Raw genomic sequence first — 23,757 nt, forward strand, 5'->3', positions numbered from 1 at the left:
TGCTGGGTGGTGGGTGGGAGGGGTGGGGCTGGGCGGGGAGGGGCTGGTCACCCCGTGGTGCCCTTATAAAACTCAACGTTTAACCTACTCACGCCGGCTTGTGCCCGCCCTCAGTCGGCCATATTTGCGAAATACACCACGCCGTCATTGACCCTGGCCATTGACCGAGCAACCCAACGTTCCTACCAGCTCCCTTCGCAGGAATGTGTTAAAATAACCTTGTAATGTAGCACTGTGAAGGCAAAATGTTGGTGCATGAGAAAGCGATATCTATCAAAATAAAAAATAAAAACTACTCAAAATAATTTGCCAAATATGTCACCGTATGAATCTCCTGCAAACTAGTCAAGAGCCTCAATAAAAGTTTATACACTTTGGTTCTTTCGGTAAAGTCACGTATAAAGATAAAATAATAAATTAAATAATAGCATACGGCATTTAATTATGAACGACATGTGAACCAGCTGGGCACAAATGAGCAACACAACAGAAATGTGGTATGCAGCCAAACCAGGATCTTAAGTCACAATGCTATGCATCAATTGGCAAGTAAAATTGGTACGTTACACAGTGAGCAGTAGTAGCTTGCAGATGTAAATACTAACCCAGGTTTCGAATCGGACTGCTACTTGCTCGATACAGGATTGGTATTTCATTGGAGCTTGCCAATGAATCAAGTCATATTTATGACTAGCCATTCAACCCCCTTGGGGCCATGTGGTGCACATTTCTTCAGTTTGAACAAACCCCACACTTGTCTACATAAAGAAGGGGGCAAGTTAAGGTACAAACAAGTGCAATGGCTCACTTCACTCTGAATCGCTGCAGTGAGTGAATCGCAATGCAGCCGACCGCACGCCAGTACAATGCTAGCTATTTATGAGGCATGCCTGCAGAAGGGCTGCTAACATATTTGTGCTGAGCCAGCAATCGTTTTTTAGGATCAATGCGTGCAATTGTTGGCCCTGACACTTTCTAAACATTCCACCTGTATATTCCCTTGAGATGGAACATCCCGTTTGCAAGGGTGTCCAGGGTTGTCAATTGCCGCATACATAGCAAGCAAGTAATGACACGTATGCAAACTTTTTTTAAAAATATCGACAAAATATAAAGTATGTATTTGTACAATGTATACATAAATACACAGAATGAAAGTGTGCTCATCGCCAGTGCACGTAGAATGTACTCCGGCTGTAACAGTTGTAAATGTTGCGTGCGATGGAATTAAAGACGTAAATAAGTTGAGACTGGTGGCACATTTCAGTGTGCCTGGCAGATTGCGCTTTGTGAAGGAGCTGTGTATCCAATTGGAAGTGTACTCAGCTGGATTATTATTGGATAAAAACAGCTGATGAGTTTACTATGGTTGTCGTGAGATAATAGTCCATGATACGACATGATACAATGTCATACTGGTAGGAACCTCCTGGTTACACCAGCCCACAGGGGATTATTGTGTCCGTCGTGCAGGGAGGGGCTAGGTGGGGAGGGAGGGGCTGGGTGGGGAGGGGCTGGGTGGGGAGGGGAGGGTGGGGTGGGGCTGGGTGGGGAGGGGCTGGTCACCCCGTGGTGCCCTTATAAAACTCAACGTTTAACCTACTCACGCCGGCTTGTGCCCTTCCTTACAGTCGGGCATATTTGCGGAATACACCACGCCGCCGTTGACCCTGGCCATTGACCGAGCAACCCAACGTTCCTACCAGCTCCCTCAGCAGGAATGTGTTCATATAAACATTCTAAAGATGCAGCACTGCAATTGCTTGCTCACACCACAACTGCCGTAATGGCCTTCACTCGGGGAAGCTCTAGAGACCCTCTCGAGGGGTATTGGGCTACTCTTCTCAGAAGGCCAGACATCTTCGAAGATTGTGGGAGTATCCACACTTTACCCCAGAACATGCTACCAGCCCATCAGCTGCCGTGTACACATCGATACAGACTTGCCCACGGTTTCATCTGCCGCTCTGGGATAACAAATGAGTGGACCTGCGGATTGCAAGTCAAGTGTGCTAATCCCTAAACCATGGCAGCATCCATAGCTATTTATTTACAATGTTAATTGTATTTTGCTAATTTGAAAACAGAAAAAAAACAAGAAATCATATATATATAAAGTTAATTCCCAATGATAAGATAATATTTTTCAGAACGGATAAATTAATTTGTTGTTGTACTTTAACAATAGGACAATGCGCCGTACCGCCGTATCGTGGCGCTCATAACCGATAGAGTTCACTGCACGTGTTCCACACCTTGGGGTTTTCCTTGATCCTGGATGCACTGGACCAGCATCTGCTTGATCACGTCAATGTAGTGCTGCTGCTGATTGCCAAAGATTCCGGGGAAATTCCTGCATGGAGAAATTAAAACAAAAATGTTGTGTTTAGTGCAAAGCAGCAGGCAATGGGGGGGTGGGGAAGGGTCGTCCGGATATAACGGATAATATAAAACATGTAAATTATGCCAAACTCCACGTGAGAGTTCTTGATCCATAACTTGGGAAGAACAGTTGAGATTGTTTCCCCTGGCATTAACTAACAGTGTTTGCTAGACAACACTTAGCTCAAAGGTCAGGTGAAGGTATGTCAGATGTGGCTCTTCCAAATCTTCTTCCATGGTGGCGAGATGTTAACTACCTCGCCTGGTATACAGGAGGCTATGGGTTCAATCCCAACCCTGATGCCTGTATATTTAGAATTTGCATGTTTTCCCCGTAGTTGTGTGGATTTTTCTCTGGGTCCTCTGGTTTTTCCCTCCACATTTAGAATCAACTTCACGCGTTTAGAGTAATTAGCTGCTATAAATTTCCACATGATGAGCCGCTTTATGAAGTTATCAATTCTGGAAAAAAGCTATATAAATCAGTGGGCCTTACCTGCTATAATAAAAATAGTTTAGTTTTCCATCACAAGTGTTTGCAATGCTATGAGTGTTCACAATGGATACTTTGTCTCATGACAAAACAACAACACAACTGTACTACAAATAGGGAAATGGATAAAACATATGGTGATGACGCATCAGCAATAGGAGTGTGTCCCGTTACCAGAAAATGTGTAGGGCAGCCTCTCGCAGCAGGGGATTCTGGGAGCTCACACAGTCAAAGAGGAACTTCAGCACCTCTGGCCACTGGTTGTTTCCATCGTCGTCTGTGAAACAAAACGAGAGCGAGAAAAAAAAACCTCTAAGAAACAAAAATTACTAAAAAGTAATTTCTTGAGCAAAGAATATACCAAGTATTGTTACAGATGGAACAAAAGCGGAAAAGTACGCAAAGGAGCAAGTTGAGACCCGTGCTTGGAATTACAGTGACAGGAAGATGAACACACGAATTAAAGAACATAAGTTAATGACGTTGTCCAAACTTTTGTGGACTTGGGCAGGACATGGAGGATAGTCAAGAATAACAACGGAGTGGCAGCCAAGGAATGGAACGCGGCGGAGATGGAGCTATGAAATCAGTTCATGTGCAGGTGCCGAATGGATCGTTACATCGCCGGATCGCGAAAGGTGGCGGCAGCGGCGGCTTGGGGAGACCTTCACCCAGCAGTGGATTCTGATGAGGATGTCGATGATCGTTACCGATGAGGTTGCGGGCGAGCTCAGCGATGATGTCGCTGATCTTGGCGCGCAGGTTCGGGCTTAGCGAGGCGTCCTGGGCGCCCAGCAGCAGCTGCTGGCGCAGGGCGAGCTGCAGCTCGGGGGGCAGCGCCGGGTGCACCTCCTCGAACGACGAGGACAGCAGCCGTCGAGCGAGCACCGCCGCCATCTGTCGTGTCTGCATGTTGGCGCACGCGGACATAGCAATGCGACGGGGGATGGGCAAAACGTGAGCGTGTGCGGTTGATGGAAAACGCACCAGGGATGGGGGAAGTATGGATGCACGTAGGGGGAGATAATGGGAGGGATGGAGAGTTGGATGGAGGTCAAGACATCATCGTGGCCATCGCCGTTGATGCTGCCACACCTCGCCAACGCCTCTGGCAGATCCCACAACACGCGACCTCCAACATTTTTCCGAACTGTATCCCACTATTTAATTTTAGGTCTTCTCTTCCCCTTGGTCACTGGACCCGTGGAGGCCAACATTGGTACTCCCCTACCTTGCACACATGACCCAACCAAGCGGAACCGTTTTTGCCTATTCACATCGACAACACTTACCTACGGTGTGTTCTATTCCGGACTTCTGCGTTGCTTACGTGGAAGGAGGAATGGGCAGATAGAGGATGGAGGAAGATATGGGGGGAGAAGAATGTATAGATGGCGGAAGGGATGGGGAGGTAAGAGTGGGGATGGAGAGAGGCGATGCAGGAATGGAGTCGGTGGCAACTGCCATCGAGTGCGCGTTTACTGCACTAGCACCCACGTGCCAGAGGAATCCAAGTGTGCTTGACTGCCAAAAGTGGAGTAGATTGGACGGGGTGGGGGGGGGTATTTAATTCCTTGCACCAGTGCCCATGCCAACTACTCTAATACACTGGAAGGGAAGGCCGCACGCTTAGGGTCAAGGAGCAAATCCAACCGCTGTGCAAACAAGGTGCTCACAGGGACGGGGAGTGTGATAGGGAAACTAATTCAAGTAATGGTGGCTAAGGCTCAGTTCAGGCTGCCCCTGTAGGCTTCTTAACATTTGGGCAACTGCTGTTCAAACACACAAAAGCACCAAAAGTTTTGTATAGGTATTGAATCCTGAAACTAAAGCGGCAAGAATGTTCCTTGAATTATTAATGTAAAACGTGTTCATGAGATAGGCATATAACGATTCAATGAAAACTATCTAGATTCCAAGTTGCACTTTTGTTTCAAGAATGAATAATTTAGCTAAAAAATAATTGTTGTACACGCAGCACCTCTCGTTGCTGCGGGGAGTCACAAACCAATCACATACGAAATATGAGAAGACAGCGTTAACAATTCTCACACGCACGATTTCACGCACGCATCGCAAACGGAAGAATATATTTTAATCGATGCAACGGTGCACTGCTACGTGCCGCGCATGTCGTAACGTTGATAATGTAACTTCATTGGGGTTCACTGACCCCAATACGGTCTCCACTACGCATTGAGGAATATTACAAAACACACATGGCCAGCAGATATAACCAACAAACACGCGTATGGAGAAATCTTTTCCTGATGACAATCGCTTGTGTTGCGATCGAAACGTCGTAGTTTTTTGTTCTTCTCTTTGAACCTATCTACGTGACTTTACCGAAAGACCCAAAGAATACGAGTATGGAGCACAATTACCACTTGATCAGGAAAAAAAGAACGAATCCTAGGCACTATGACACAATAAAAACTAGAATTATTTTTGCACATCAATAGATCTAAAAAACTAGCCAAAATCATCCTCCAAGGTGTCATTGAGGGGACTAGGAAAATGGCCCCAAAGAAAAACTTCTGCTCAGAATGGCACAGAGTGGACAGACTTCCACCGCAACCAGCTGATCCTTGAGTCGGAGCACCAAGCAAGGTGTTGGAAGATCATGAGCACGGTGCCCCAACGGCCTCGTCATTAAACTACGAAATATTTTCATTTTACCAAGGAAGGCCCACTGAGCTATATAGATTTTTGTCAGAAGCGACTTGGACACAAATGACAGCTCAACGAAGTGGCTTGTCATGTGGAAATTTATAGCAGCCAAATACTCTAAACACGTGATGTTGATTCTAAATGTAGGGGGGGGAACTGGAGGACCCGGAGTTCACGGAGAGAGAGATGTGCAAACTCCAAACAGAAAGGTGTCATGAACAGGATCAAACCCAAGACCTCCTGCATACCACGCGAGGTAGTTAACATCTCGCCACTGTGGCACCCCATTAAACCGATCGTAGAGGATGAATGGATAAAACACCACCACTTCTACACCGCACATTAATGGGCAGCATGTGGCAGCGTTACAGCAACTGACAGTCGACTGCATCGGTCGCGTTCTCAAGCAATACCCCAGCATACGAAGACAGGTGACAAGGGCACGGGAAAACACCCACCTCTTCTGCACCAGATCCATTCCTCACGGCGCTCATGAGGAAGGACAACTTTGAAGGCCCAGGAATGGCTTCATACGCTTCCTAGAGAGAAGAAAGAAGTCGCAAACACGCATGTCACACGTCAATCACTTAAGACTTTAAATGTCATAGTTCGCTCCTCTGCTGAAAAATATGGAAACGACTTACGATACACAGTGCATTGTCCTTTATGTTGCAGGGTACATCTGTGATGTGCAATACAACATTGCATACGACACTAGCTGGGGAATGAGCTATATAGGTGGACGTGATACAAATTCTGCCATGTGAAAAATCTTTAGAAAAGTATACGTTCACCATGCATAAACAGGGTATTGGATAAAAATAAAGTGCAAATGAGAGGAAACCACTCAACGCTCTGTACAGATATATTCACTCCAAAGACAGACCAAATCCATGGAATATTTATGTTGGCGAAGCCAATAGCTGCACTGCCACCTAACCCTAGAGATAGCCAACAAAACCTGATATTCTAAGACATCGCTTGTGGAGGGAACAACGGTTAGTGGATCGGGCAAATTACAAAATGTTGCGAGACTCCCTTCTCTGTTGGCATCGATGTGCAATAACCTGGCTTGCCAGCAGAATTCAATACAGCAAAGTGCGGACCGATATCATGTCCCTTCTGCATGGGGTAGAGCGTTTCCCTATCGCATGCGGAAGTTTCCTCCCACACGTATAAACTCACAAATTGGCTGAAACCATCTTAATATAAAGAACTGCAGAGCAATTGCTGGTGGTGGCTCACCTACCTGGCAACCTTCCAGCTTTGTCTGTGGTTCCTCTGAAATTGTGAGATGCAATTTGCATGGAAGATGCTATATAATATTATTCATCGAAAAAAAAAATCAAGCAACTGATGCTCAGCTCTGCTTAGCTTCCGAAATCTGATCAGATGGGATGGATTCGGTGAATTGGTAGAAGGCAAATCTGAAGACTTCGATGTACTCTTGCCGATTGGCTACGATTGGGCTGCACGATGTTCTGGAACAGCACGCTAGGCAGGAGGGCAGCCATCAATCAGCGCATGCGAGCCGACCATTCGACACAAGAGTAATGACGAAGCACGCACCCAAAAATATCGCTGTGAAGGGGGATTCAAGTTCACTCAATTCTGCTTTACATTAGCCTCCCCCACAATATTGGTACGAGCCAGCCGATAAATTAGTCGTGTTGGATAGCCTGCCTACGACCAGATCACCCTGAATGGACTTGATTGTCAGGATCTTGGAAGCAAAGCAAGGTTTATCCCGGAGAGTACTTGGATGGGCGTCCAGCATGTGCAAAACAGCTGTTGTAGGCAGCAGAGGCCAATTCAGCATAATTCGTCATTGTAATGTACTTCTATGGTCCCGTCTTCACTGATCTGCACTGACACACGTGGTGCAGTATGGCAAAATAATTTGCTCAACCTGTGAGGTGTAAGGGAGGCACCATCCAACAATGTCAAGTCAACCATAATTACAAACTAAAGCGTAACGCATGATTTCCATTTATCACGCGCATATTTATGAAACCCCCAAAAAGCATGCTTGCGTGTGATGGGGCCAGGAGATCATATGTGAGTTTGTGAATTTTCCCCTGGTGTACAGAAGGGGTTTCTGTAAAGTACTCTTACTTTTCTCTACTCCAGCTTTGGTAAAAAAATATGAACTAGCCCAACATTGTGATGCTGCATCATCCTGAAAACGTCTTGAGACCATGCAAAGTTGTTTCTGGATAAAACACATGATCGTCATTGCCAAATAATAGTACGCAATAATCAAGTTTGTGGGTGCTATGGGAGCACCAACGGGTTCATTTCATCAAGCAAAACCTACAATTTTCTAGATTCCGCTTGACCCATAATGGATCAAGGGTTAGACAGAATGAACAGCTGACCATGGGTAAATTTTTCTCCTCTCCCCTTTTTTTATCACCAAATTGGACTGAGGCCTAATCCCTTTCACTGGTTGAATAGCTGTGCACAATAACCAGCGCCCCCCCACCTCCCGCCCCCGCCATGGGTGCCTGCACACATTTAAATAATAATGGCAAGTTCCTAAACAGTGACCAAAGCTCATTCCGGCTTTGAAGTTTTGATGACAAGAGGCAGTTCCCCATGTGCTCGAGGTTTGCCGACACATATACCGCGAGATATTTGTGACCATTTTGCTAAATGGAGAAGACAGCCCTTTGGCTTTGTCATCACATTTGTGACCAAACTCCTTGCGTTGGTAATCTTTAAATTCACAGAACCAGTTTCGGTTATGGTGTTTGTTACCCAAAAAAAGTGCGTTTTTTGCGATGTCAATAGCTTTCTGAACTAAACACAGAACATTTCATAATTAAATGATGGCTATTTTTCACTCAATCCTCGACTGGACGGAGGCCTCTCTATGCCGTGTCGGTCATGGGGGTTGATTGACCATGCTTCACCACATTGTGTCTCCACATACAAATAAAATAATGTTTTTAGTCATCGGCCTTTGGCTTTCCAGACGAATGCTATCCGGCACCAAGTAAACAAATTGAAAAGGTAAGGGATGGCTGGTCCAAACATCACTCGCCACTGATATTAGACGTGGCCTGAAATCAAACGCGGGTCAGGGTTCATAGCACAATGCACTAACCCCACTATGCCACCGCTCCACCCTTACCCATATCGTACACAATAAACAAACATACTTACACGTTAAACAAAATTTTCAAATGGAATTTATGATTTTCAACTCGTGTTGTAAGTGTATGTATCATACCTTGGATGCAGGAATATGGATGATTATCAACTCAACTATAGTAATAACACAATCTTAACAAAAGGCACCCTTGGGTGATTCAATAGATGCGATTGTTCCATGGGAAATTATTCTTGAAAACCAAACTGAACCGTGTTCTAGCGAGTCCATTGCCAATTTAGTGCTCCACACAAGTACTGTGAAATGCATTTGTGAATAACTGTAGAAAAATACATCACATGAAATACCATGGAAAGTGCAAGTACATAACAAATCCCAAATCATCGATTTGGGATTTATTTGTTCAACATTTTGAAAGGACCTTTCACCGTACAATGAGAACGCGAGCTGCAGAGGAAATTACAAATCATGAATATAACTGACGAAACTAATTCTACGTCCGTTACTCTGCATTTTATTCAAATAGCTTGAGGCAAGAAAATTATCTTGTATGTCTATGGTGCTGTAGAACGGACGCAGGATCATGTGCGGCTTTAATGCCAAAACAAACATTACACGACACAGACAAGCAGGCATGATTCAGCAAACATATTGAATAACACCCATAAAAGACCGTATCACCTACACAGTCATTTAAATTAAGGTCTGACCAAGCAAGCCATTTCTCTCCCTACCCACACTAAATCTTCTGTGACACTTGGCCAATAGAAGCCAACCGTGCAAGGCACAATGTACTTCCAGTAACGATACAGCACCACGTGTACACAACTTGACTTGATACACAACTATACGAAGACAAACCCAGTCCCAATGGGCAGCCAACCGAAGGGAACACTATATGTACTGTATTGAATGGTGTCTACAATCCAAATTTATAACGTCCGTTTTACAAACTGCATCTAGTATGAAAAAAATAAAATAGGCTTTTACCCTTTTGAAATAAAACTGGCGCTAAAATGTTCAAACACCAAATAGATACCTATTAAAAAGACATCAAGTCCGCATTAGCCACACATTCTTGCGGCAAAACATGAAACAAACCTGGTCGGATATAATTAATATGTACACAGTATATACATTTAGGAATGAGGGGCAAGTTGGAGTCGCAAGGGATAAAGACATTGTGGAGATCCTCATCGGACAGTTCTCAATGGACTCTCACTTGGTTATAAACACAGGCCTTGATCCATTACAACGACTGATATGTTACAGAAACATCACGTCTCATGCACTGGTATTTCTTGCGGTAAGGTCTAAAGCCCCAACTGTTTGCTGCATCTCCAAACACATTCTGTTCCCTGCTCTGTTATCCCTTTCTCGAATAAGGACTCCAACTTAATCAGAGTCCACTCTGAAAGCCCTACCTCCCACTCGCACAATGTCCTGCAATGCCCTCCGCCATCAATCGGTCATAAGCGATGCCCATATCCCGCATGGAGATCCTCTCTACGAACACTCCATGCCATCTCCCCTCCGTATGCCGTGTCCTCTGCAAGCTGTTCCACAACTAGAGTAGTTCAATATTACGTTATTCCCTCCTTTTGCTCCAACATGGTTGATGTAGTCATGTTTGCATTGACCACAATACCTGCGGTCGGAATACAAACAAAAAACACAACTCTGATAATGTATGCACTGTCCTTGAAATTGATTGGTCCACACCCGAGACAGCTTTTCTTAGAGCCTAGTCTCACATGGTGTTGGACCAGATGACGCCACAAGGCGCACAACTCAAAGACAATGCACCATCAGAGTATGAGAGCTCGGGGTAAACATTTACACCATTTTTGTTGCCAGATAAAAGGGTAAAAAAACAATTATCATATTTTGCTACTGGCAAAGGAGGTTCCAATGGTATGGTTGATGTACTCCAGCCACAACCACGCCACCAGTTGCTATCACCACTGCACACCGATTCCTCCGGTTGGCTGTCAACCGCAATGCAACTCCGATAAGCTCCTCACTCGTACGAGCCGTCAACCTCTGCAGGCTCTCAACTTTCTCGACACTTTCGCCAGTGCTGTTGACCCCTTTATGCAGTGTGTGTCATCGTCTGCATACTGTGCGACCCATGCCATTACACGCTGTTCCACGCTGCCCTCCCCTCCGTGATGTCACCCACACCGTCGCTCCCCGCTATGTTAATGTAACACAAAATGCCACTATATATATAGTGTATCTTGTCAACAACCACGCAGCCTCCACTTTCATGCTGTCACCCACCCCCACCCCACCGATGTAAATCTCTGGCGTAATTCCTCCCCCGTCACTCCCTCCATGTGACCACCTCCTTCAATGTGCTCCACGTCCTCCACGCCGTCTACACTGCCATGCCTCCCTCAGAGCTGTCACCCCCTCTATGATATCAACCCGTTTGCGCCGTCACCCATGCTATCTATCTATCATGTCACCACGTCCATGATATCACCCTCGTCCATGCTACCACTCATGCAGTCATCCCCTTCATACTCTATTCCATACTATTACCCCACGACATGTACTGTATGTTGAACTTTTTTCGCACCGTACGTAACCAAGCGTGCGGGGGTGGGACAACAAACTAAACACATTACACAAAAAGCAGTTCTAAAGAAACGAGTAATACTCGAACTTAAAGATTAATCAGGAGCGGACGCCACAAATAGAAAGATTCCCCGTATAGCCTGAGCAGAATGTTGGGGCAAGTGCTGTTAGCGAGCACCTATGAAAGCCGGCACGGTACACGAGGGGGTGGGTGGCCAACACCACGCCCGGCCGCCTTTGTCTCCCCAGTGGCGATGTTTACACACCGCACCAGGTACTAATTTGAGGCTGAGTCGACCTAGGGGAAAGGCCCAACGCTGTCACGCACGCACCCCATCCAAGTCGTCACCCACCCCCCCCCCCACCACCTCGCCATCATTGTGAACTCTTCTCTATGTTTAACACGGAGACGACTTTCGCGACCAATATCGATAAATGTGTCGTTAAACCCGCCACCACCCGACACGGCCAATTAGTTAAGGGTTGTCACGTGAACTGAACGTGGCCAATTCGTTACCAGCACAGCACACCGGTGTGCGTTGGAAGAAGTGACAACTTTTAAGGATGGTGATGTTTGTTGTGGACTGTTTAGCGTTTCGGTCCTTTGCCCAGAAAGCGCGATTACATTTTTATTTTATTTTAAAGAACAATTTAAAACCCCCACGCACGCACCCCAAGTCACTGCTGTCAAGCCGCCACATCTCATAGTCCACATAAGCGCGGCCGCGAGCCATCCCGCTTCACCCATTGGCTGCAACGCGCGCGACCTCAAGACGCGCTCGTCCCATTGGCTGAGAGGCCTCCGCCGCGGCCAATGGGCGACGGCGGCGCTTATCGACGGTGGGAAATGCAATGGGCGCCACGCCGGTGACTGAACAGGCCCTCCCTCCCCCCCACGCGTTTTGTCGGCGCGCCGAGTCGCGGGACATACTTCACCCTAAATTGTACCGAGCTAGCAACGACCTCCCAAACAAACTAAACAAAACAACCCCGCGAAAGAACACGCACTCGAAATTGTGTTAATTGTCCATCGCCGACGCAAACTGCTAATAGGAATTCACACGTGAACCAGGCCGCGGCCTTCCGAGTAGAGGAGGAGGAGGCCGAGGCTAGAGACGCGCGCCAAAGGCTTCTCCCACTCGGCGAAAAAAACAAAACTCCCGATTTCCCCCCACCCCCACCACCACCCGCCGCTTTCTCACCTCGGCTTGCTTGCGAACGCCATTGTCGGGGCTCATGAGGTTGGTGAGCAGCTGCTGGAAGAAGGCCTCCTGCTCCGCCATGGCTCCGCGCTCCTCCACCCCGACTCCAGAAAGCACCGCCCGCGCGCTCAGCCCGCGCGAGCAATAAAAACCGCGCCGCCGGTGGACGGTGAAGTCACCCGGGCGGCCATGTTACGTGAGGGTCGAGAATCATTCATTGAGCGGCGAAGAGGTGTCGCGTACGTCATCAACCGAGAGGGTGGGGGGGGGGCTCTCGGGCTTCGCTCCTGAAGCCGATTCAACCTTACTAAGATGGCCGCCGAGTATAACGGACCCCGCCCGTTCGATGACCTCACCGGCTTTTGACGGCGCGCGCGCGCTCGCTCGCTCGACTCCCGCTCGATTTGCGCGCAATCCGATTGGCCGACGGCGTCAGCGAATGGGCTCGCGCGTAGAGCCGAGCTGCGACTGCGCATGCGCCAACAGCGGTGGTAAGAGGGGCGGGGGGGGCGTTAGGGCTGTGTGGCACGTGCGCGTTTTGGTCACCGAGCACGTGGTGGGAAAAGCGCGGGAAATAATAATAAAAAAAACATTTCGCGTAAAACTGTTACGTGGCCTAACCCCGAAACAAATGCGGATCATTGGGTTGGCTACGAAACCCTACGTTTTAGTAAAAATATTTATTTTTTTATTTTAAGCGACATTTATACACGTGTATATATTATGTAACGAAGCTCAATGGTGTATATTACAATGTTGATTTCCCGGTATATCTTGTCTTAACATTTTCAGAAAACCTGTTTATCGTGGCACACTATCAGAGCCAAATGGCGTCACGAAATGCAAAGCGGCGGGCAGGGCTCAAGATAATAATCATTTTAAATTTATAATGCGCATTCCATCCTTAGGATCCCAATGCGTAAAGACCAGCAGCAGGAAGTAGGGGAGGGGAGAAGGAATGACTGGGCCAAGAGTTTCCACTGCACCAAGACCCCGCTGCACGTGTGCGAGTCTACTGGGAGCAAGCAGTGGTGAGCTGCATGGAACAGCGTCTGTTTTTAGAGGGGGCGGAGACAGCGGGAGAGATTCACAGTGGGGACGGCCACACTGAAGCCACGCGATTCACGGGAAGCTTGAGCTGATTTTGATGTATGAATACAAATGCCGCGCCTCTCAGGGCGGGGGCTCAGGATGCAGCATGGGTACCGTGCAGGAGAAATGTAGAATGTGCTCGAGGAAATGCCAATGCCACGTTGCAGCGATAAAACACGTGAGTGCACAACACGAAACAATGCCTTGCACCACCTCCGTTTTGATGTTACCGTTAAGACTCATTCTGTAATCAACCATATTTTCCTAAGGGGCTGTCCATAAATGACGCCACGCGATTTTGGACGATTTTTGACCCCCCCCCTCCCTCGTCACACGGCGTCACAAAAAGTCAGACCCCCCCTCAAATATGACGTCACAAAGCTCTGCCCCCCCCCCCCCAAAAAAAAAACATTCTTTAAATCGCTTTAAACTATTATCATTGTAGTGCGTATTTAATGTGGCGCTGCACTCTGATGTAGGAGAAAACATTTATTAAAAATGCAATTGAATTAAGTAGAACGTGTTGTCTATATTTATTTAAAGTTGCGCATTTTGATGTGACGTCACATTTCTCAACCCCCCCCCCTCCTCGTCACACATCGTCACAAACGTCTGACCCCCCCCCCCTAGGTGCGTGACGTCATTTATGGACGGCCCCTTATGTGCGCACTATTATCGACATAACGCGCTGCGAGCTTCGTCGTTAGGCAGCAAAGTTCGGTAGCGATGCGTGAGGTGCAAGTACGGGCAGCAGCAGCAGCAGTATCTCCTTCTCGCACATTCTGAATGTCTTGTCCAAGTGAATTTTTGTGTTTGGCCCCCACCCAGTACGCCACACTCAAGCATTTCACAACACGTGAAAACAATCCTTTTGTATTACTTTATTATTGTTCTTAACTTAAATAGGCTGTTACGATTTTTAATACATGTATGGGTTGTATTGTACTGGTATGAACCTCATGGTTCCACCAGCCCACAGGGGATTATTGTGTCCGTCCGTCGTGCATACAAAAATGTGAGGGGTGGGGCTGGATGGAGAGGGGCTGGTCACCCCGTGGTGCCCTTATAAAACTCAACGTTTAACCTACTCACGCCGGCTTGTGCCCGCCCTCACAGTCGGGCACATTTGCGGAATACACCACGCCGCCGTTGACCCTGGCCATTGACTGAGCAACCCAACGTTCCTACCAGCTCCCTCCGCAGGAATGTGTTAAATATGTAATGTAACCAGTGAAATGTGTAGACACAATAATGAGGTTTGAAAGCATAATCTCCCTAACCCCAACCATTTCCTTTATATATCGTGGGAAATTTACGTTGAATTTTTACGGAATGTTGAGTTACGCGCCGTTTTTCAAGAGGAAGCTGTAACTATCGGTGACAATTACACAATCGTTGATTTCACCTGTAAAGTAATTGTTAAAGGGGTTTGGTCAGAGGCGTCACTAAACAGTTCTGGCAAGAGGCTTTTAGAGGTATGGGCAAACCTCGATATATATTTGGGTTGCGTTCTTGAAGACCCGAACTTGAAGTGAAACATTCTACTCTATATCGAAACAGATGTTTCCATAAGGTCCCCATTATCGAACGTAAGATGCGTTCATAAGGAAATATCGAACCCAGAAGCTACCAAAGGTAACACTTTTCAACGCAATATATGGATAAGTATAACGAGACGAGTATTTAAAAAAAAAATATAAAAAAACACGCTTTCATGAAATGTACTAGTAATGAAAGAACTCCACGACTTCAGGAAGTGGCCCCAAAGCTTTCTATAACGTAAGGGACCGTGGCCAATTACAGCCAACGTCAGTTGAGCGTGGACAATTAGACCCAAGCCGAAACATAACATATAAAAAAGAATGTTTACAAAAATATGTTACGTTGACAGAATATAGTATTGTCATCAGTATGACATAAGTATACCAAGTTTGCAGTCAATACCACATTGGTAAGTGGGTTAAAATTGAGTTACAAGATTTGAGGATACAACAACAACAGACAGTGAGTTAAATGAAAGCGTGTAACAATGTACACTGTTATTTACTCACCAGAAACCGGGGGGTGGGTTACTAGGAGGGTGTGAGTCCAGTGAAATGTGGTGGAAGGTACAGGAGCTTGGTGTGCGTGGCTTATCAGAATCTGTGTTTATACTGCAGGAATCCGATGAGCTATGAAGCTCTTTTCAACACGGCTGTTCAAGTGTCGAGGCTACAAAACGCAGCGGCCAGTCACACATGGCCTGGGAGAGTATAAAAAGGTACGCATGCACATAACGTGCATTTACTATAAGTTTGTAGTTTGATTTTTTTCCGCACCGAAACATAATTTATGGCAAACCTAATATCGAACCATCGTTAATCGAAGTCACTCATATCGGGGTGCACCTGTAAAAGTAAGAGGTGCAGCCCTGCAATTCTTTGCTCGTGTCATTGCTGGCCGAAGAGCCGCTACGGAACAGCCCATCCAGAGGGTGTTTTGGCCTACTCTTCCTCACTGGGTAACGTCTTGAATGAAGGTGGAATAACCAACACTTTACCTCACCTGAGGCCAACCTTAACCATACGACTGTGTTGTTATCGACTTAGGGGCCGTCCATAAATGACGTTACGCGATTTTTGACGATTTTTGACCCCCCCCCCCCTCGTCACACGGCGTCACAAAAAGTCAGACCCCCCCCTCAAATATGACGTCACAAAGCTCTGCCCCCCCCCACCCCCCCAAAAAACATGCTTCAAATCGCTTTAAACTATTGTCATGTTGTAGAAGAAAACATTTATAAAAAAAGTCTATTTAATTAAGTAGAATGTGTTGTCTATATTTATTTAAAGTTGCGCATTTTGATGTGACGTCACATTTCTCAAACCCCCCCCCCCTCGTCACACATCGTCACAAATGTCTGACCCCTCCCCCCCCCCAGGTGCATGACGTCATTTATGGACGGCCCTTTAGGCTTTATACTGCTGGGTGGAGAGAGGAATGGGGGCAGATGGAAGTGACTTTCCCCCTCCGTGTCTGTGTAACAAGTCTCGGGCTGAACATTACGAACGCCACGTCTCCTCCGTCGTCGTCGTGAGTTCACGCAAATTCATTTTAAAACGTCTTAAAAACACGTTCTGTCATGCGTACGTAACAAAAAAAACACACGTAAAGCACCGATTTAGGAGTCCGTTTGGCACAAACGAGTGGCTATGGCTTTGGTCTTGTACGTCTTCTTAGTGCAAGCTGAGTTAGTGTAAAAACAAAAAAGTGCATTCACCCCCGCTTGGGTGTCAACAGATGACACTGACGTCCGGCAAAACTCGTAAACAGCTGCCGCCGGCATTTGTCGCAATTTGAATTTCAATGTAACAAAATGTCAACAAGTGGTCTGCGTTACTACTCTATTCTGCTGTCTTTATCTTGGATCTTCACAGTATTCGTCGTAAGGGATATCATTATCCCTCAGCCTGTAACGAGAGGCAAAACGTTACCGGTTGCTTTAACATGCGCGAGAAGACGTACAGAAATAAATCTTTTCGTAAGAATACACACAGACACGTCTTCTATAACACCGCAGCATTATTGTATACGAACGGCAAATGTATAACTTTGGACATTTACGCATATATGTACCATGCCATGGGAATGCCCTATGGTTAATTTACTACGTATTTATTATGACATCGCAGTATCGCGAGAGGTGGTGGTGGTTTAGGGTGGGGGGGGGCCTTCACCCAGCAGTGGATTGAACATGACTGATATTTTTGTTTTGTTTATTTCATTTGTTACACGGATGATCCCATTTAGCCAGATGTCCGGCTATTTTACAATGGAGATCCGCGGCGTACGAACACAGCAGCAACAACAACAAGACAAAGCCATGTGAAGGCCAATATTGCACAGTGAGTGCAGGGTCTTTAAGGACGTACAGAGAAAACTGGATAGGGCCAGGCACAGAGCCGTGAGTAACTTCCTTTGTATTGGGGGTCCTGTCAGATGGTGATGGGGCACCAAGGTGGCAAGATGTTAACTACCTCGCTCGGTATACGGAAGGAGGTCGTGGGTTTGATGCCGATATTTGGAGTTTGCATGTTATTCCCATTTTTCTCCGGATCTTCCGGTTTTGCCCTCCACATTTACAAACACGCTTAGAGTATTTGGCTGTGATAAATTCCCACATGATAAGCCACTTATGAGATGTCATTTGTGGCCCAGATCGTAAATGAAAAAGAGCTTTATAGCTCAGTGGGTCTTACCTGGTAAAAGAAAACGTTTCATGAAGCTTTTTAGTTTGTTTTCTATCGTACGATTGACAGAGACATAGTTGCAAATCAAGGAGTTGCACGATGGTGATGATGATAACATTTAAATGTCTACTCACACGACACACTTCAAGCAGGTGTTGTCTTTGAGGGCAGAAGCGATGGCCTCGGCGCCGAGCACGGTAAATTTATTTTTGTTCAACCTAAACGGGGAGATGAATACATGAAAGTCGCTCTTCGGTTAACGTTATTTTTAATACATTCCACGAAAACTACTGTTAGCCGAAATAACCATTAATCTAAATCACTGACCAGTAGTATTCATAATAAAGGTTTTTGGGTTAGATCGCGTTATTATAAATGTGTCATAACCCTCCACCACCCGACACGGTTAATCAGTAAAAAAATGTGTCACGTTAACAAAATGCTAATTAGTTACTTCTTCAGCCCACCGGTGTGTTTCAAGAGTGAATCCACAACATTTAGAATTTGAGTACGACGTTTCTCTGGTAATTACATCCAGCATCTTCGGGCGATTTGCCAGGATAGTGAAGCCATCCACCTGCTTCTGGAAGCTTCTGGCTTCACTAGTCTGGCAAATACCGACATCGCAACTCTCTATTACTTGGGAGTAACGACCGATGTTAAATTAACTTTGGGACATTCGTAACCTTTGCCCATTCCGAGACTACTGCAGGTTTCAGGGTAGGTGTCCAATTTACCACTGAATCTCGGAACGTGCAAGCCGCTTAAGCGCTCATTTTATTTAGAGAAGCAGAGCGCCGTTGTTTTTCAATACATTGCACTGACCGCAAATAACCGAAGCGATAGCTGGCGCCAAACTGTGCAGCACACCTTCCCGCATGGCCTTGTGGGAGCCTCGGTAACCAAAAAAGCTATTTGATTTTTCTACTTGTGCCGTTCCATTGACGTACAAATCCAAAGAAAATATGACGACGTACACATGTCATTGGAACGGGAAAGGGCTTAGACATCTTACGTCGTTCTGCACTCTGGCCCCAAGGCCTCGATGAAATATTCACAAGGGATTCACGCACAGGGGCAGCATTCTCACCACAGCTGCTCGAGGTGCATTTTTCCACGGATGACGTCGGCGAGGATGAGGGCCTCCTCGTCCGTCAGGGAGTTCTCCCCGAGCCTGCCTCGACCGGACACAAAATGAAATCCCTCGTCACGGAGCTCTGGAACGCCGCTCGCTGGGGAAAGGCCACCAGGATTTGGCGGTGGACAGACGGTGTCAACCATGCATTAGTTCAACGTCATTCTTAGGATGCTTCAAATCGTGCCTGTGAGAAATGGTCAATTGGATAGGCTCGTTAATGATGCATCATTTCAACGTCGTTCGTACGATCACAGCACATGCTTCATATCGTGCCCGTGAGAATTGGTTAATTGGGTAGACTTGTCAATGGGATAGACGTGTGAATTGGATCGATGAATCAGTTCAGCATCGTTCGCATGGTCACGACACGCACTTCATATAGTGCCCGTGAGAATTGGCTCTGCTCAATTCGAATATGTTGGGGAGTGGTTTAACGCAATGGTTAGTACAATGTGTGTTACAAATCTGGAAAATCGGACCAGGGTATCTTGGTACATTTCACAACCTGCTAATTACTGCACTATTTTTCAACACTCGCTATACTCGAAAGTAAAAACAATTCTCATCCTGGCAAAGGTGCTTATTCAGATGAGAGCCATCACACGTATCCCAGGTAAAATACGGCAAGTCCTGCACACCAACCAGAGATCCTGCAGGATGGAGTTCTTGAGGAGAGCCTCGGAAAGTCGTCTGACGCCTTCATTGCCAATGCCATTGCCCACCAGGCTGTTGCACAGGGGACACACACAGACACATTAATAGCAGAGATTCAAGGTTCACGTTCAATTTGTTGAACCGGGTGAGTGGCCGATGCAACTGCTACAGGTGAGACTCATCCTGGTTGTTTGAGTTCTCATCTAGCTTGAACAAAATCAACTTGGAGGAACTTGCAGCTCCAACCCAGGTGTGACCACAGTTCTCCAACCCCTGCTGAACCTGCGCTCTGAGCAGCGGGAGGAGCAGCGACTGTTAAAGAAATAGAACCTTGTTTTTCTTTCAAATTGCCCTGTAAAGAATGGTCTATATTGAGCCGCATCGGAACATCAAACGGCAGCTGCTATCTCCTCCTACACCGATGGACAATTAAGAGTAGCTCCCAGTGCGACTGCGGCCACCATTCTCAGCCCATGGGGTCACAAAGTAACACCGTCGCCCCCTTCAATCATTTGCTCGAAGATTTTCAGACATTCATTAGGTGTGTGTGAGTCTGTGTGTACGGTGTAGCGGTTCGCGTGCTGCGCTATGAAAACCCAGCGACCAGAGTTCCAGGCCCGCTCACGACCAACATCGGTGACGAATATCTGAACCGGTGTTGGGCCTCCCCTAGGTCTACTCAGTCTCAAATGAGTACCTGGTGCAGCGTGTAAACATCGCCACTGGGGAGACAAAGGCGGCCGAGTGAGGTACTGGCCACCCACCCCCCTCGTGTGCCGTGCCGGCCTTTATAAGTAATACTCGCTAACAGCACTTGCCCCAACAGTCTGTTTAGGCTACACAGGGGATCTTTGTGTAAGTCTATGAATTACCACGAGTCAATATCTCAAACAGTAACATCACTGCCCAATTCTAATTATTCACCTATGGGTTTATATGTGGGTCTATGAGTCTGTTAGTCTGTTTATGTATATGACGTCGTCCTGCACTATTTAAGACTGGAAGCAGGTGGATGGCTTCACTATTCTGGCAAATCGCCCGATAATGCTGGATGTGTGAAACGTCGTACTCAAATTGTAAATGTTGTGGATTCACTCAACACGCCGGTGGGCTGAAGTAGTAACTATTTGTCGTTTTGTTTACGTGACAGCCATTACTGATTGGCCGTGTCGGGTGGTGGAGAGTTTCGACACATTTATACTTACTCGATCTAACCCAAAAACCTTTATCAATTTATAATATTGGTCGTGAAAGTCTACGTGTTTGAATATCAGCTATTCACCACGAGGCTACTCCTGAAACCATCCGCTGGCTCACTCACCAACTTCGACACGAATGTATAAACCTTAAGCAATGGAACAAACGAATAAGTGAGGAAGACACTTTATGTATGCAACTCTTGTGTTGTTGTCTAATTAACTGCATACGTAGAAATATAAGCCAGCCACCCACCCAGCTCTCGGCAGGTTAACCCTTTTCCGTTCCAAGACCTCTGCAGGTTGCAGGGTGGGTGTCACGTTCACCGATGAATCTCGGAACGCGCAACCGGCTCAGCCTTCATTTTATTTCGAGAGGCATAGCGCAGTTGTTTTTAAAGACATTGTACTCGCCGCAGAGAACTGTAGCGACACGACCGCACTCTACGATAGATGGCGTCAAACTGTGGCACATGTCCTCCCACATAGCCTTGTGGGAGCCCCAGTCCCAATAAAGTTATTTTATTTTTTCTTCCGTTTCCGTTCCGATGACGTACACGTATGTCCCACGTACGTCATTGGAACGGGAAAGGGGTTGGGTCCACGAGACCGAGACTCGCGGCCAATCAAACGAAGAACGAACAAAACAGGACGTCGTTATTAGCTACGGACGGGGTGATAATGACGCGGTGGGAACAGAGGTGGACGGCGCAGGTACCTGAGCCAGGTGAGTGGCGTGTTTTGCTCCAGCACCTCTGCGAACGCCACGGCCCCCCGGTCGCCGATCGCGTTGCCCCACAAACTGGGGGAGAGAGCGACGCACAGAACCGCAGTGGTTACGCGCAGCTCGCTAAAACCTGATTTTTTTTATTATACAAAGAAATTGCTTGACATGCAGGTGCTGGGTGATTTAGATAGCAACATCGAGAGGGGTGGAGATAGCCTGGGGTGGCCCTCATCCAGCAGTAGATTGACAATAGGCGATCATGAAGACACAAACTCCAAGTGGAAGTACCACTGGTGGCCGTTAAAGCTGCGATGAAAGAAAATTACACTTGCAGTCCTTTATCAATCCATTGCTGTTGTCGGTAATGGAGGTTGTTTGACCATGCTTCACCATGCCGGTCGGTGCGGGTTTGGCGAAGGGGGAAGACACAAGACCGATTCGGATATCACTCGCCAACAATGTTCGCCATGGCCGGGAATTTAACTCGAGATTTCTTAGTTCAGTGCGCCAACCACTCAACCCGCAGCCATACCCCAAGGCCAAGATACATTCGGGGAAACTTTAGGGCTATGTGACCGGCAACGCATTTACTGTGAGCAACTATGGCAACTTGGTAAGATGGTGGCAGAAGAGCGACTGAGTTGTGTCTGGCCAATGAACGCAGAGTTTGTTGAACTTTGACGTTGGCGATAAGCGATTGCTCGAGAGAGCACGCAACGTCGGGAAGTCACGTGACGATGTCTGCCCGCGATCTGAATGGAAGCTGTCAATTCAAGAAACGTGTTAATAACTCCATAAGAGGTTTTTTTTGGGTTAGATCGCGTAAATATAAATGTGTCGTTCAACCCGCCACCACCCGACATAGTCAATTAGTAAGGTTTGTCACATAAACAGAACATGACAATTCGTTACGAGTACAGCAACACCGGTGTGTTGGACAGTAAAAGATAAAACATATTTAAAAAAAACTTTTTTAAAAACACGCTTTAATTAAATGTGCCCTACTAGTAATGGAAGAACTCCACGACTCCAGGAAGTGGCCCCGAGGCTTTCCACAACGTAAGGGACCGTGGTGATTTACAGCCAACGTCAGTTGAACGTGAACAATTAGACCCAAGCCGAAACATAACACAGAAAAAATATCGTTTAAAAATATTTGTATTTATTTTTTTATAATAGAATATAGTATTGTCATCAGTATGACACAAGCATACCAAGTTTGCAGTCGATACCACATTGGGAAGTGGGTTAAAATTGAGTTACAAGATTTGAGGATACAATGACAACAACAACAGAGTGAGTTAATAGAAAGCGTGTGATAATATTGGTCGCGAAAGCTTACGTGTTAAACCGTGTTAAATTACACCTCTAACAGTGTCGTTTGTCTGCTGTCCGCTTGATGTTTTAGGCCTTTGGGCCCCGTGTGCTCAGCAGCTGTTTGTCAGAAATAAAACGTGTCCTGGAAATTTTGTATTGTCTGTTATTGTAACGTTTTGACCCCGTGCCCCTACAGGACATCTGCGAAAAAGAGCTTTACAGCGCTTCGGATTCCTCCTGTATCAATACATATTCTGATTCTGGATGGCAGTTCTCCGATGACAGAACACAACACGCAAGTGTGCCCGAGTCCCCACGAGGCGATCTTCCACTTAGGACTTTGTTGAAATTCCTCACAAAACATTGACAAACATCCGCACGCGCAGGAAACCTTCTATTCCGGAGCCCCCCGCCCCCCCCCCCTTTTACCTCATATCCACTCATTCTCCATATCCCACACTTATACCCCATAACCCCCCTCTCTCATTACCCCCCCCCCCCCTTAGACCCCCCCTCATACTCCATATCCCACACTTATACCCCGTAACCCCCCTCTCTCATAACGCCCCCCCTTAACCCCCCCCTCATGCCCCCCACACTTATACCCCATAACCCCCCTCTCTCATTACCCCCCTAAGACCCCCCCTCATACTCCATATCCCACACATCAAATCACTCCTCCAGTCCCCCGCCAATCCCCTGCCTCGTTTCCGCCTCTTTTTTTTATTATCTTAGGCGGTGTCTCCCTGCCGCCCCCCTCCCGCCTGTCCTCACCTCACCAGCACGACACAAAGACAAATATACCCCGTATAGCCTCAACAGACTGTAGGGGCAAGTGCTGTTAGCGAGCACCTATGAAGGCCGGCACTGTGGCACACGAGGGGGTGGGTGGCCAACACCATGCCTGGCCGCCTTTGTCTCCCCAGTGGCGATGTTTTTACACACCGCACCAGGTACTC

General features: G+C 46.9%; 1 protein-coding gene across 1 annotated transcript in view; it reads right to left on the reverse strand.

Annotated features, from left to right (window-relative positions):
• Positions 1 to 12,613, reverse strand: part of IPO5 (importin 5) — a 34,121-nt gene extending 21,508 nt beyond the window's left edge. Inside the window, exons 1-5 of the mRNA XM_061570555.1 lie at positions 12,446 to 12,613; positions 6,004 to 6,084; positions 3,586 to 3,781; positions 3,050 to 3,152; positions 2,254 to 2,353 (exon numbers count right to left, since the gene is read on the reverse strand). Coding sequence (XP_061426539.1) covers positions 2,254 to 2,353; positions 3,050 to 3,152; positions 3,586 to 3,781; positions 6,004 to 6,084; positions 12,446 to 12,526 — 561 coding nt within the window. The 5' untranslated portion in view covers positions 12,527 to 12,613. The remainder of the gene's footprint in view (positions 1 to 2,253; positions 2,354 to 3,049; positions 3,153 to 3,585; positions 3,782 to 6,003; positions 6,085 to 12,445) is intronic.
• Between the last annotated feature and the right edge of the window lie 11,144 nt (positions 12,614 to 23,757).

This window comes from Lethenteron reissneri, chromosome 45, assembly GCF_015708825.2.
Source record: "Lethenteron reissneri isolate LAM-NWPU_2019-01 chromosome 45, ASM1570882v1, whole genome shotgun sequence".
Lineage (NCBI taxonomy): Eukaryota > Metazoa > Chordata > Hyperoartia > Petromyzontiformes > Petromyzontidae > Lethenteron > Lethenteron reissneri.